Consider the following 15,191-nt stretch of genomic DNA (forward strand, 5'->3'; position numbering starts at 1 on the left):
TAATCTTATCTGTCCTCTTCCCTTTCTTCCTTCTTCTTCTTCCTCTTTTTTTTTTTTTTTTTTTTAACTAAACAAAGTAGTGATCTTACAACACCTCTGATGCCACCTTGGAGCCAGAAAGCTACATTCCCTCAAATTCTCATCAGAGAGAAAGTCTGAAACCATACTGACATGTGGCATCAAATATCTGGGGCTTCTCAGATCCAATGAGCACCCCAAGCCGGGGCTCTGCTGCTACAGGACAGAGGAGCTATAGGACCACCGGCCAATGGCCACTGAGCTGAGATCTGACAATGTCATTGTGCCCTGCAAAGGCCTGCCAACATGCTAACTGCCCTGGGAGAACATGCGTGGACAGGACCATGTCTGGAGTTCTCGCCGGCTCCTTGCCCACTACAGACACCAGAATTTGATGAAAGTCACCCTCAACACAAATGGGCACACTGCTCATTCAAATTTTCTCTGCATTTGCTACGGCACAGGATTTTCACAACCCACAGAGACAAGGAAAAAGAGGAAGAAACAAAGTTTTAAACTAACAGGAGGTCAAAGGTACTGAAATCCTTAAGCAGTTCTGCAAAGCTGCCCTTTAACCTAAACAAAGAGCTGCTGCAATTCAGGGATGAGGCAGTCCCTCCCTCCCTCTCCAGGGTGGACAGGCCTGGCCCCTTCTTGGTTGCACTGATCAGAGTTTAAAGCTCCTCCTTCCTCAGTGAGACCAAAACCCTCTTGCTCCCATGAGCTCCTGTGGCTGCTGGTTCACACCAGATCCACGACACCTGCCCGAGGCACGGGTAACTTTTTCCTATTCCCCATCTAATTCACATACTCAAGGCCAGCCCCCGACCACCATCAAATGAATTAGTGGACGTGTCCGGCATGTCCTGCCCAAACAATGCTGAGCACTCTTAGACCTGCTCCAAGTGAATCTCTCTTCATCTCCTTTCTAGAGAAGCTGGGGAGCAGAGCCCTGTTTGGCACCCCAGGCTCCCCCGACCCTCACAGCACGTGCCACACTTCACTTTAACCTTCCTGTGACCATTAAAGATGCGCTGCAGCCTGGGAACTCAAGCTGGGTCTTCCTGGGATGGCAATGGGGTGGAGGATTTGGCTTTCTGGGTTCTCTATGTCATCTCTGGAGGGGGCTTACCCCATAGTGGGGCTCTCTCACCGGCTGGGGAGGCCCACAGAGAAGACAGAATAGAATGCACTGGCTGAAGGGTGGCATGGCATGGAGCTGGGAGCTGCTCCGAGGGAGCCCCCACATGACTGTTGGAGGAAGTGGTTTCAGTCTCCTGCAGGAGTGCAGATTCTTAGATCTGTCAGATGCTCATTCCCAACACCCAGGTGCTGTGAGATTTGCTAACAGACATCTCTCACCTCACCCACAAATCCACTCACGTGTTGCTACCTAGTTTAAGATTCACATTGAGTGCCAACTCTGTCTGGAGTCTTGACACTTTCCTCATCGATCCCCACACCCCTGCCCCCACATAAACTCATTAGCACTTAAGCATGCCCTGCAGTAACTGAGCACCTGACTTATATACACACGCAATTGGCTTTTGTGTAATCGCAATATCTTATCAGGTTTGAGAAGCATCTTCCTAACTGATCATATGGCGCATTCAGCAGGTTTTGATTTGACGAGCTTAGGGGGCAGACTGCTATGCAGTGTGTGGGGCCTCGTCTGGGAGGTGATACGGGGTCATTGCTAAGGGCACATTCTCAAGCCATCTAGACGTGGGCTTGGGTCCTGTGTCATCTCTTTCTGCCTGTGTGACCTCGGGGAAGTGACTTAAGTTCTTGAGCCTCATCTCTTTAACATTAACACGGGATGAAAGCAATGGTGCTTCTGCCACAGGGTTTCTGTGGATGTTCAGGGAGACAGAGCCACACACGTGCTCAGCACAGTGCTCTCAGTCAATGCTGGCTGTCCTCTCCCGTCCTCCAAACACCAGTCCAGGAACTGCTCTAAATAACTAAGCAGAGGCATTGAACAGGGGCCCAATACATATCAGCTGAATGAATGCATACCCAAGAATTGATTCTGCTGTTATTAAAGTGCCTAGGATATTGCCTGACTCATAGCAGTGTCTCAGCCTTGAATGTGGAAGGGCAAGAGACAAGCTCCGCCCACTGCCTGGGTTCAGGTCCACTGGTGGCGAGACTGGGGAGGGAGGCTCAGGGATGCCACCAGAGGCATGGACTGCCCAGGAGAGCGGCAACCACCAAGGAGACATGAAGGAGGGCCGGTATCTCTTGGACAAAGGTGTGCCCTGCCCCACCCCCTCCCCTTCCAAGGCAGCCCCGCTCTGGTATTCAAGCTATGTGGTCATGCTGGGCTGACAGCCAAGCTTGAGAAGCACCTTAGAGGGGGAGGGGGATGCACGGGATGCTCTCTAGTCACTGTGAAGACCATTCTGTGCCCCTCTGTGGTGCTGCAGACACAGGAAGCTATGTCAGGGCGCAGGACTACCCCACTTTCAACAAGTCCCAGTCTCAATGGACTCCCCAGAGAAATATTTCCAGGCCCTTTAAGATCACACTTACCCAAACAGGCAGGGAAAAAGGCAGGCTGGCCGTTCCACAGCAACGCCACCTCACCACAGCCTAGGGTTTATTTTAGGATCTGGCTGGTGCCTGGCTTTGCTTCTGAAGAGCTGTTGCTCTATGCAGCAGGAATTTTTATTTATAGCCAGAGTAAGACTGTTTGGGCTGTGGATTTTAGAACACAAAGGGCTGTCTGACTGAAACCTGCAAACTTCTGCAGAAGATCTGGTGGTTCCAGAGCAAGCGAGCAATTAGGAGAGGGGGCGCCTGGCCTCCAAGCTTAGCCCTGGTCACACAATCATCAAAATGCCAGCAAGGACTGCTTCCTGCGGATGAGGAGCTAAGAGTTTTGCATAGATCACCTCATTTAATCAACATGAAGTGCTTTTATGATCCTTATTATAACGAAAAAGGTGAGGCTGGTAGGGTGGCCATACACAGCTGGTAAGAGGTGGCATGGGGATAGCCTATGTCATAGTCAGTTCATGTTTTCTGAAACACTGAGGAGTATTGTGGGCACGTGACAGGACCTAACCATGAATTCCACAGCTCTGCAGGATGCAGCCCCACTAACTGCTCAGAGATCCCCTTAGCTGAGCATAATGCCAGGCATGCAAAATGCCAGGCATGCAAAATGCAGTGAGCTGAGGCTTCACATACAGCCAGGGGTGCAGAGAGCGGTGCAGGGACAGGCAGTGAAAAGATGCAAGCGGCAGCTAGCTGTCTTGGAAAGACATGCCTGAAAGAACCACTGAGTCTTAGGAATCTAAAAGATCATGGAGATTGATGACCTTATATGTTAGCTCGTGGCCAATTTGTTAAAAGGCAAAGCTACCTGAAGCTGCCCAGGTACCAGTTTTCAGTGACACTTTTTTCCCATTATAGTCCTGGCATGAATATTGGCTAGGCATGGACCCTGTGTTGCCTTGGCAAGAAAGCAGGAAGAAGACCTTTAAATAAAAAAATCTCGGGGGGATGGCTGGTTAGCTCAGTTGGTTAGAGCACAGTGTTACAACACCAAGGTCAAGGATTCGGTTCCCTGTACCAGTCAGCTGCCAAGAAAGAAAAAAAGAAAAACCCTGGGTCCTCAATATAAGAGCCAGTCCATGTAATTCCCTGATGATCAGAAAGTGCAGGGTGCCAGAGAAGGCAGTCTGTGCATCAGCAGCTGAGGGCCAGAGCCACAGGCCAAGAGACCTCAATCTGAACGGCTGCTTCACTGGGACTTGAGCTCCAAGCCTCAGAGAACTTTCAGCTCCACCAATCACAGGGCAATGTGACCATGTACAGGAATGGACTAGCTGCTGTGGTAAAGTGTTTGGGAAGAGAAGTTGCCAGAGATGGGTCATTACTGCACAATCTTGGCTCAAGCAAGGTTTATGACTTTGGTGTTTTTGGATGCTACTTAGCAAAGCATATAAGCTACTGGACAGCTGGTTTTCAGGCTTAAATTCTTATACCTTACTTGTGAGCAAACACCCTCAAGGGGAGCTGTTCTTCTAGTGTGGTCTGGGCTTCCTTCCCCTGAGGAGAATCACCAGGAACCGAAGCTCAGCACTGGCCCTGGGCTCAGAGCACATGTCCTTCAGTCAGGGACTGCCAGCCTCCCCGTGTGGGGCCTCTTATTTATTCTGGAAGGAAGTCAAGCTTCTAGACACTACAATACCCTACACAATTGCCTGGGGAGGCTCTTGTCTGATTGGGTCCTTATTGACCTGGGATATGATCTCTCCTAGTACACCAGGAAGAACCCTTGAGTTCTTATTACTCCATTTGGCAAACTAGAGGGAAGCCTTCTGGCTCTGTCTTGCCTCTCTTTCCTGGTCCTAATGAACTATTAGTTTACAAAAGCCATCCTTTGGGTCTACTTTAGGCCCAGAGGCAACTCCCTTCTTTGATGCCCTTGTGTTAATTTATAACAATAACTACATTTTACATAATGTCCAAAGCCCAGTGGTAGATTCTGAGGCTGATGCCACAAGCACCTGAACTTGAGATCTGTCACAGGCTATTCTGTCTTTGCTCCTGGGAAGGAGAGGCACCTTTATGGGTCCTAATGGGTGGATGATGAGACAGCATTAGTTTGATTAAAGAAAGACAACATTAGCATCAGGTCGGGTCCAGAAAGTATCTTCTCCCTTTTGGAACAGACTTTTTCATGAAGTTTATTTTTAAAAACCATTTAAGGGCCAGCCTGTGGCTCACTTGGGAGAGTGTGGTACTGATAACACCAAGTCAAGGGTTAAGATCCCCTTACCAGTCATCTTAAAAAAAAAAAAAAAAGAAAATTCTACGAACAAAGAATGTAAAAGAATAAAAATGTTTTGCGTGAGGGAATTTTAGGTAGTAAGATAGGTGAATGTAAAAGTTTATTAAGTTCCTTCTCACCTTGTCACCTGAATCATAACATCTTCCTTGAAAACACTACATCTGGCCAGTGGCTTCATGGCTAATTGCCCTCTTGCAAAAACTCCAATACATTTTAGGATGCTCTGTCCATTTGCTCTTTATAGAAAGAGTTAGTACAGATTAAAAAATGACTCAAACTCAGTTCTAGAAATCTAACTGAACTATTTTTACTCAGTTTGCATTTCAACAGCATGACGGGGGCTCTCATTCACACCTATTCTTAGAACTCGATGTAGAGCCTGCAGCCACACTTTGCAATGTGTCAGAACACACAGGACAAACACATGTCTCTCTTTTCCTCTGACCCAGTCTCACCAGGTCTCCGTTATCTTTCTGGCAGCCAAGCAGTTCATAAATGTCAATCGAACCCTGTGTCTTTCCTATCAGGGACCTGGATTCTAACCTTGGGGGGTACCACATTCCATCACTGAGCAGTAGGGAAGGCTCCTGACAAGCAGACAGCAGCTTGACAGGAAAGTGAAGGCGACAGTCACTGCGTGTGGAACAGTGCCCAGAGGGTACATGGCACCACCTGACCTTCACGAGGAATGGCGGTCCTTTTGGTACCTGACCAGTTGGACTGCTGTGGATGGAGTCACATCATGTTCCTGAGAGAATGGATCAGCCACAGTGCCAGGCCATGAACAACAGTCAGGCAGTCTAAAACAAGGGGTGGAAGCAGCTGACTCAGAGCCCTGAGGCAAGGAGCTCTGAGCTCAGTCCTGCTGTGGGGCTCTGAGCAGCCCTGACTCCCAGCACACTTCTCCTGTTTGCGACAGGTCAGGACAGGCTCACTCCTGGGCTCAGGTGGTCACCATCTCCTTCAGAGCTGGGCTTTCACAAACATGGCTCTCTACTCTCCCCTGAACGTTGTAGAAACCTTGCAGGGGGGCTGCTGTGTGTGTGCCTCCTTCCACGGGCCATGCCAAGGTCCAGCGTGGGAGCTAGTCTGGACTCCACACTTCTGAGGCAGCATGGCCCATGGCACCCTGGATCTTCCAGAAGGGGCAGAAGAGCACAGTGTGAACATGCTGCAGTAGCCAACAGCAGACAGGAACTCCCTATGAAACCCTTGGGCCATACATCAGCAGCCAGAGTCTCTTGGGTCAGCAGAGAAGGAAAATGAGGAAGAAAACAGGTTCTCGGCCACAGCCTGGGACCACTGCAGCTGTCCCGTAACAAGCCAGCATCAGGCAGCTTCTGGGATGCAGGGAAGATGGACATAATGGTGTGGCCACGGGGAGAGCTAGAGGCCTCCCTGGTCACCCCACGCTGCCTCTGGGTGAATCAAGATGCTCCCAGCCAACTCAGTGCCACAGAGCACCTGTCACTTGCTAACTGGGCACCAAGCTGCACACCAAGGCTGCAAGTCTGTAAAAGTCCAGTCCCTAACCTCAGAGGACTTGCAACCTTGAGAACAGGAAGCTGAGTGCAGCAAAAGGAAGAAACAGCCTGTGTGTGATGACAGATCTGGTGATGAAGCCTCCCTTTTCATTCAGTGCTGGCTGTGTGTCACATGCCACGTTGCAGTGGTTTCCCTCTGCTCCTTACAACCATCTCACATCCCCACTGGACAGACGATGACATGGAGGCCCCCAAGAATGGGGGAAAGTCAAGGAGTCAGCACTTGAAATTATCCAAAGCATCCATGTAGCACATGAACTAGGAGTTCTAGGAGGAACAGGCACCAGGGGGATGGAGAAGCCCTATGGAGGCTTTTCAACCTGGGGACAGCAGCACAGTCCTCGTTTCCCCCAAAAGAGGAACATGCTGAGGCTGACAGTGCAAGGGGACCGCTCTGAGGAAGCCACGGCCCTGGAGGGAGGCAGCTCTGAGCATTCTCCTCCCGGTTCTCCATCTCATTGTGACTGAGCTCTAACCAGGACGGGAGGCTGATAAAGATGAGAGGACATCAGGGAGGAAGAAGGGACACAGGCAAGGATGGCAGGAGCTTATTTCTTCCAACAGGTGGCTGGGCGCCTTGCTGGCCAAGCAGCCCGAGGGCCCCATGGGACTGTCATCCACTTCCCGCGCTATGGGCCTTTCTCCTCCTGCCTCACTCGCTCCCCTCGTTTTCTCTCCTTCTCCTTCATCTTTCCCCTTTCCTGCTTGGCCTTTGGACGAGACAAACAGTATGCCCATGGACTCCGTGAGTGCTGTTGGGTTAGCTCTCAGGAATGGTTCACGGCCAGCAGGCTGAGAGGGGGTGGGAGAGCAAGAGAGAGAGATGCGCTGGTGAAGCTCAAGGACCCGGCCATGTGTTTCCAGAAGGTGGGCTCTGGCGGTTTCACAGTGAGGGGACGGCCACGGCACAGACACCAAGTGTCTGCACGAAGCTCAGGCCTTCTCTTAAGAGCATATGTGTGATGCACAAAGACCAGGGTCCAACATCTCAGAAAATGACCATTTTGCCAGAATGGGATGTCAGCTGCTCTATTTACCCTTTTTAAAAAACTGAAGTCCTTATGATAATACACACTTGACTTTCTTTCCCTGAAGATTTTTAAAAAACTAATGACAATTATTACAGGCATTTCAACATAACTTCTTAAACCTGGGTCTGCTAGCAGTTTTACTTATCCAGAATCATTCTGGAAGCCAAGATGGTAAAGAAAATTTCAACAGATCTCTAGCAACCAAATAGATCTTTAGGTGGTAGTAAATATCTATTACTTCAGTTAGCAAAGAAAGGATGCACAAGAAAATAGATTGGGGGATGGGGAAGATGATTTTTTTAAATACCAACATCGCAATACCTGAGGGGCACTGGCAACCCTAATGGTTACTGAGATTCTCTATAATATCTTGGTCAAGGGCAAAAAGAATATGAACCAAATCCAAAAATTTCAGGATTTACCCCACCAGAATTCAGAACCAGAGAACATGTGAGCTGGAGAGGTGACTGCAGAGGAGCTGGCTGTGGGATCAGGTATGGAGGGGAAAGGATGCAGCAGGGGAAAGGCGGCGGCCCCAGCACCATGCCAGGAAGCTTGGACGGCGCTGCTGCTGCCTGGAGGGATGGGAGGCAACTAGGCCAACACTTACCGCTGCCCTTCCATGGCAGGCCCGCCGCCGGCCTGATGGCGCCAGGAGCCACAGTGCCAGCCTCTCCCTACCCCGTCCTGCCTCACAGTCACCTGCTCATCCGCCTCAGCACCTTTCTTTCATCAAGCTGGTCTAACGCCTCTGAGACTTTGGAACAGGGTTTAGATGCCTGTCCGTGCAGATGTTCAAGTCTCCTAGGATTACAGCACAGGTCAGGAAGGAAAGGAAGTCTGCAGATTGGGAGCTAACACTTCCATCCAACGAGAGCCCAGCAGACCAGGCTGGAGACTGTGAAGAGGGTGAGGGCATTGCCCAGGAACACAAGTAAGAATAAGTTGGGTCCATCTCATGGTTGCGGGATCCAGGGAGAAGCCAGGCAACAGCAGAGTGTAGTAGAGGTAGAGTGTGCAGGTGTGGGGGCGACTGGCTTTTCCTGGAGTGGGGTCCTGAGGAGATGTGGGGGCACTGGCACTGGCTACTGCCATCACCCTTCAGATGCTGTAGCATGACCTCAATCCCTGAGCACTTACATCCGAGAAGACCTTCCAGAATGGATGCTGGGCTTTCTGGCCTGCATCCCTTGGGCAAGTCCCTCTGCTTGGAATTCTGTGACTTGCTTCCCCTGCTCTTTATCTCCCTGAAATCCTAACTATCCTTCAAGTCAGCTCAAGATCCCCCATGCCCCCAGGCGCTGCCTGACCTCATGCTTGCTCTAACCCATGAGGCCACCATGTGCACGCTGCCTCAACGTCAGTCTCTTATGCTGGCCTTCTCCTGCCATCTGAACTGCAGGTCCCTCCTGGGGATGAGTGCCTTCCTCACTCTGGCTCCCTCTTGCAACCTGACCCACGATAGCAGATGTCCTGTGCTCACTGAATGAAACTTGTCCCTGGGTCACTGCTTCTGTGTCACCCACTTCAAGAGCCATGGGAGGCATCTTCAGATTTGACAACTGTGGTATTCCCAAGTGGCAACTCTTCAGAATTCCATCCTGGATGGATGACACAGGCCCAGGAACAACAGGATGAAGATGTTTGGGAATATAGGGGTGCTATGACAGTAATCCAAAGCCCTGTGTCTGGGGCTTGTCTTAGAACCTAACCAGAGGATATATAAAGAATATGTCGGCATTACACTTTGCTAGGGTTTCAGCATATCACATGCCAAATATTCCAAACATTTAGGCCATACTAATGGTTCTCAAAGCACTTTCCTTTCAATGAAATAAAGCCCCTTATCTGCTCATTTACAGAATTGGTGCCAAGAATGTAGTATTACAGATACAAGATGTCTTAACGCTCCCTTATGTCCCAGAGATGAAGACTGTGGCATATGCACACCCGAACTTAATTAAAACACCCTCCAATTTTCTTTCATTCTGTAGCCAACAATCCAGCTCATTTGCAGTCCTCTAACCCCTAACTGCTCAAAAGAGACATTATAGAAACTCTTAGGATAACTCACACTTACTTTCTGTTTACAGAGAGGGAAAAACAGTCGAGAGCTAGGATTGTCTAAAAGCCAAGTCCTGCAAGATTTGTGAAAGGAGCCTGCTAAATGCACCTCCCGAGGAAACTGAGGGTGCTTATGTGGCTGGGCAGGGGAGAGTGTTCAGCCTTCCCAGCATGTGCGGGGTGGCTGAAGGCTCCGAGAAGTTAGGCTGTAGAACCCAAGGGAAAAATGCATTCCAAGGTCTTTGCAACGGTCCTGGACCCTGGATGGCCCTGGGCATGATCTGCCAACCCTGAGCACGGATGGAAAGCAGACAAAACCAAAGTGGGAACCTGAGCTTGGATAAGTCTTTAAAAGTCACCCAGTTCTAACTCACCATTTATAGAGGGAAAAGGAAAGCCAAATAGGATAAGTTGCTTGCCCAACTCTTGTGTGGAGAACTAGAAGCAGAACAAGACTAGAATTCAGAACTCTCATCACTAAGGTAGTGAGAGCAAGAACAGTAACAACACACTTTCTAAGCTTACCACGTGCCCGGCCGCCTCATATGATTTTTTTTAATCCTCACAATCACAAAATATGAGGCAAGTAAAAGTACAAGTGTTCTTCAAAAAGTTTGTGGAAAAATAAAACTAAAAAGTAATACAAATCTTTCCATGCACTTTTTGGAAGTATCCTTGTACAATCCCAAAGGAATGACACCGAGGCCCGGGGAGAAGTGAATCACCCATAGCCAAACTGATTTCAAGTGGGATCTGAACTTGGCCCTATTCCAGAGAGCTTTCCCCTGCTGCTCAGAGTTTCATTTGAACAAATTAAAGGGAGTGGTGGCTGTTTAGGTTCTTGGGGAGATGTAGATTCCAGCGAGAGACTGCGCCCTTGAGTGTCAGCAGCCCCTAAGCTTCAGTAGTACACTGTTTACAAAAGTGGCTGCAAGTGCTCCCCTTCCTGGATCTGCGCCCTGTGCAGTGTGGTTTAGTAGCAACTCCCTTTAGGAAGCAGAGTCTACTTTCCTATTCCCAGAATCAGGGCTGGCCTCGACTTAACTGACTGCAATGGAAGTGACATAGTGCCAGTTCTGAGCTCAGGCCTTGAAGAGCCTTGCCTGCTTCGACTTGCTTCTTTGGAACCCAGCCAGCTGCCATGTGAATAAGCCCAGGCTAGCCTGAGGGAGATGACAGACCATGTGGATCACAGCCAAAGGTCCCAGAGATGTCAGCAAGTCCAGCCCAAACCAGCCATGCCTGGGCCAGGTCAGCACAACCACCCTACCCACCTGTGTCCTAAGCAATGATAAATGGTGACTGTTGTTTTCAGCCACTAAGTCTCGGGGTGGTTTGTTATGCAGCAAAAACTCACTGATACAGCACTCAAACCCCAAGTCACACACTTGGTAAGGCTGCACCCCTCAGCCTTGCTCCCTAGGTCAGGGATACTCCTTTTGAAACACAGAAAACTTGGAGTGCTGATCCAGGGCTCAGTGGGAGACCAGAGTAACAGGGACAGATGGCTCTTCCAGTTTGCGCCAGAGTGGTAATGCTCCAGATGTGGCCATTCCCACCTCCCCTGCAGACCCCTGACAATCCATGCAGCCCTTGATACCCTGGAGAACTAGCCACTCATGCCCTTTCCTGTCCATGTTCAGGGATCTGTGGGAGGGCAGTTGGCAATGGGCAGCACACATGTCTGGGAGGCACAGGCTACCAAGGAATTGTCCTGTTCACGCATTTCCACGCAATGAACGGCAGGGGGCAACTCACCGAGGGCACAGGCAAGCTGCCGTGCCGGCTGAGAAAGGAGTTAGAGACGGACACACTGATGCCCTGAGTGGCACTGCCGTCCTCGGGGGTGAAGGCCACTTTAGTTTGCTGGACACAGTAGGAGACAGAGGAGAAGGAAGAAGCAGCATAGGAGGCCTGCTGGACAGAAGGGACAAGAGAGAAGCGGGGAAGGAGGGAGAAAAGGCAGAGAACAATCAGGCATGTGCAGGGAAAGGTTAAGGAGGCTGCTGCCTAACTCGGCTCAGGGACATTCTGGAGAGGGATCAAAAATACCTACCCAAGCCTACTGGAAAGAGAGGGTACCCTCCTTTACTTCCTTATGAGATTTAAGTTGACTTTCATACCAACGGTGCCCACTGGAGGCAGGCCAGACAGAAGGAGGCCATGTGGGCAGGCCTCATGGAGCTGGGTGACTTGGGCCCTGAGCTGCTCCTCTGTGTGAGTACACCCATGTGGCTTATCACACTGCATCAGAGCTCAGACTGGGTTCGTGCTGCCTGGGTTTGAATCTGGACCCTGCTGTTTATCACCTGTCTGGCTATGGACGTTACTTAAAGATCTCTGTGCCTCAGTCTTCTCATCTGCAAAATGGGGATAACGCTGGTGCCCCGTGTGGGTCTGTCAGGAGGATTAAATAAACTGATGTGTATACAGCACCTGCAATCATGCCTACTACACTGTACGTGGGCCAACAGGCATGAGTAACTATTATTTCCATTTTTGTCTGTAAATATGGGTAATGCCTCCCACATCTGCAAGCAAGGAGGGTGTGGCCGGCAGACAGAATAGCCTGTCTCATGGTACACCTGGGCTCTGTTCTCAGATCTACTTCTCCCTGTGGGTTTGGAACAAGTCTCTCTGCCTCTTTCTGCCTCAGTTTACTTACAGTGGGGATGACAGGAGCTCTGGCGAGGGTCATGAGGAACCACAGGAAAGCTGCAGTGCTTACCTGGGAAGGTGTTCAAGAAGGCCCTTCCTAACAGGCCCCTTACTACTGGCCTGCCAGCTTGGTGTGAGGGGCCAGAGTGCTCCCTTGGAGCAGGTTCTGATTCCACATGCTCATTACGGATCTATCTCCAAATATTCAGAGGCCTGTGGACTGCACAGTATGGAGAAGATGCCCAAGGACAGCCAACAGGCAACAGAAGACACCAGCAGGAGGGACTGAGAATATTTCAATCTCTCAAATGAAGCCTGGCTCCACAATGGTTTTAATCAAATATCTTTTTTTTTTTTTTTTTTTAAAAGATGACCGGTAAGGGGATCTTAACCCTTGACTTGGTGTTGTCAGCACCACGCTCAGCCAGTGAGCCAACCGGCCATCCCTATATGGGATCCGAACCCGTGGCCTTGGTGTTATCAGCACCGCACTCTCCAGAGTGAGCCACAGGGCTGGCCCCATTTGGAGCAATTTAGATTCGTGTTCAGTGTTGTTGGAGTGGGCAGGACAGGTGAAGCACTGAAACCCTGAATACAGCACTGTGACATCACTAACCAGTGGTAGGACTGGAACCCAGGACTCCCAACTCCAAGCCCAGCCCTTCCTCTACTAGACAAAATTGCCTCCAAAGAGGCTGGTCATGGTCTCAAGAGGAAACAAAACAGCTTGCCTGGTCAGCTGGAGCCCACTGATTGTGGAGAGTCATGGGGACTCCTGGGACCAGGCTGAGCCCCAGGCGGCTGCAAGGAGTAATCAAAGGGCATATGTCCTCCAGCTGGCAGCCACCTCCTGGAAAAGGCAGGGCAGCACCTTCACATCTTCCCGTGATGGATACAAGATGGCCCAGCTAGCCACACCGGTCCCCTCTCTTGTTTGAAAGCTACTGGACCAGCCAGCATGAGGACACAGCACACGCAGCTCAACACTCAGAAATCCCCTTCTGGGCGTGTCCTTCCTGGAGGGCGTGGCTGGACCAGAGGCTCCGATTCTAGCACCTGACTGGAGCCACTGGGTTCTTCAACTGGCAGCAAAGAGAAACAGGCTGGAGGTGCACAGCAGGCACACCAACCTGCCTGCTGGCTTGATGCCCAGTGAGCCCCAGTGCCTTGCTGGCTGCCCTCAGTGGGACAGCCACCTCCTGTGCTGCCTGAGCTTCATCATGCACATGGGAGACCTCCGCACCAGAGTTGGGGTTGTAAAGGAGGAAGCGTGCGTGTCTGAAACACAATGGCTCTGTTTAAAGCCATCTTGCTTCAGTGGAACTTGTTTTCATCGGGCCCTCCCTGGCTGAGGCTGGGATGCAAGTCACTCTACACAGTCAGGCCCATTATGTACATTGAATCCCCAGATGGTCACACATAGATGATGCCCTGTGGTCTGATTGAGTCCCTCCTTTCTGGGAGGTCTATGTTGGAGCCAAAGAAGAAAGAAAAACTGCAAGAGACCATCAGCAGAGAAAGCAAACACTCTGAGCACAACACTGTCCCAGCTGCATGGGGCTGCTCTGGAAGAGAGAGGCCCCACTGCCCCCTGGGCTGGAGACAGTGGGGGGGGGGGTGACAGGAGGAAGTGAAAGCACCTATGTGTTCAGCACCCAAGCCTAGGGCCCTAACATGGACAAGAAGAGAGTTAAACTGCCCCCCGGAGAGGATGGTTTTGGTTCCTAGAGGCCTGTTAGGATGGGAAGTCCTGGGCACCAATGGCAATGGCAAGGACGTAAGGCTGGGGGTGCCACTTACCAGCTGCCGCTGCTTGGGAGGGAGGGCGGGTGGAGGGGCCAGCTCCTGCGAGGAGTCCGCTCCGCTGAAGGAGTCATTGAAGCCGTACACCTCCATGAGGAGCTTGTTTTTCTGCTGGTAGATGTGCTCGTTCTGCGGTGTCTGGTAGAACACGGAGGGCTGTGGCTCTGAGTAGTCCTCGAGCAGCTGCATGTAGGCCAGCACTGTGGGACAGAGGGTGCGGGGTGAGCTGATGCAGGTGGGGCTGCTGCACAAGAGAACCCGCACCCCCTCCTCCTCACAGCAGCTGGGTGACTTCCACCCAAAGCGCACTGAGGAGGGTGAACAGTGGAGCACGGAGGGTTTTCAGGGCAGTGAGACTACTCCACAGGATAGCACACAGTGGATACACGTCATTACACATGCATGCAAACCCACAGGATATACACTACTAAGGGTGAGCCCTCATGTGAACTGCTGACTTTGGGTGATAATGACATGTCAATGTGGGTTCATCAACTGTAACAGATGCACCACTCTGGTGGCAGATGTTGATCATGGGGGAGGCTGTGCGTGTAGGGGGGCGAAGGGTAAATGGGAAATTCCTGTACTTCCCAAAGTTCCTGTGAATCTAAAACTGCTCTAAAAAATGAATGCTATTTATAAAAAATCATAATTAGGCACTTCCCTCCCTTGCTGAAAAGCCCTCGGGGTTTCCAGCACACTATGGGTCACCCCCCCCACGTAGGGCTCATGACAGCCACACCCATCCCAGCACCTCTGACCCAGCTCCAGACACACTGTCTTCTTCCAGCCCATGGAACACCCTTTGGGATTTTTGCACATTCTGTTCCCAACTAACTTTTGCTTAGAACTCATCAGCCTTCGTCTCAGCTCCAGTTTGAGTCCTTCTTAGTTCTTCCCAGCTTGCACCTAGGTCTCCTCATCCATCCGATTTTTACTATGTACCTACTACGTGTCTTAGGCACTGACCCAGTGTTGGGCCTAAACCAGGGCCTTATGGAGCAAGTGGGAGTCCTCCGGGAGGACTTTCTGCGTCAGGGAGACAGAACATAGACAAGCATACAGTGTGACAACAGGGGAAACGGGTGCTGAGAGTGCTATTCTAGAATCTGGAAGAGCTGTGAAGCCGAAGAGGAGCCTTCCACACTGAGGCTATGGGCAACGTCAAGTCCCAAGGCCAGGAGGGGGACCAGTAGGCAGAACATATGACAAGGGACAGCAAAAGGAGGCTTGGCTCATTCACCTGTGAGGTCGTGTGGGGCTGTGTCA

General features: G+C 50.9%; 1 protein-coding gene across 5 annotated transcripts in view; it reads right to left on the reverse strand.

The window, feature by feature from the left end:
- LOC103581226 (rap guanine nucleotide exchange factor 1-like) overlaps positions 1-14,121 on the reverse strand; it is a 35,934-nt gene extending 21,813 nt beyond the window's left edge. For 2 of the 5 annotated variants that reach the window (XM_008563112.1, XM_008563110.1), the window contains exons 1-2: positions 13,920-14,121; positions 11,220-11,375 (exon numbers count right to left, since the gene is read on the reverse strand). In XM_008563112.1, coding sequence (XP_008561334.1) covers positions 11,220-11,375; positions 13,920-14,111 — 348 coding nt within the window. In that variant the 5' untranslated portion in view covers positions 14,112-14,121. Of the gene's footprint in view, positions 1-11,219; positions 11,379-13,919 lie in introns of all 5 variants that reach the window. The other 3 variants (XM_008563111.1, XM_008563109.1, XM_008563113.1) reach the window with 2 other exon arrangements.
- Positions 14,122-15,191: the final 1,070 nt, after the last annotated feature.

The sequence above is a fragment of the Galeopterus variegatus genome, unplaced genomic scaffold (assembly GCF_000696425.1).
Source record: "Galeopterus variegatus unplaced genomic scaffold, G_variegatus-3.0.2 Scaffold12602, whole genome shotgun sequence".
In the NCBI taxonomy this organism is placed as follows: Eukaryota; Metazoa; Chordata; class Mammalia; order Dermoptera; family Cynocephalidae; genus Galeopterus; species Galeopterus variegatus.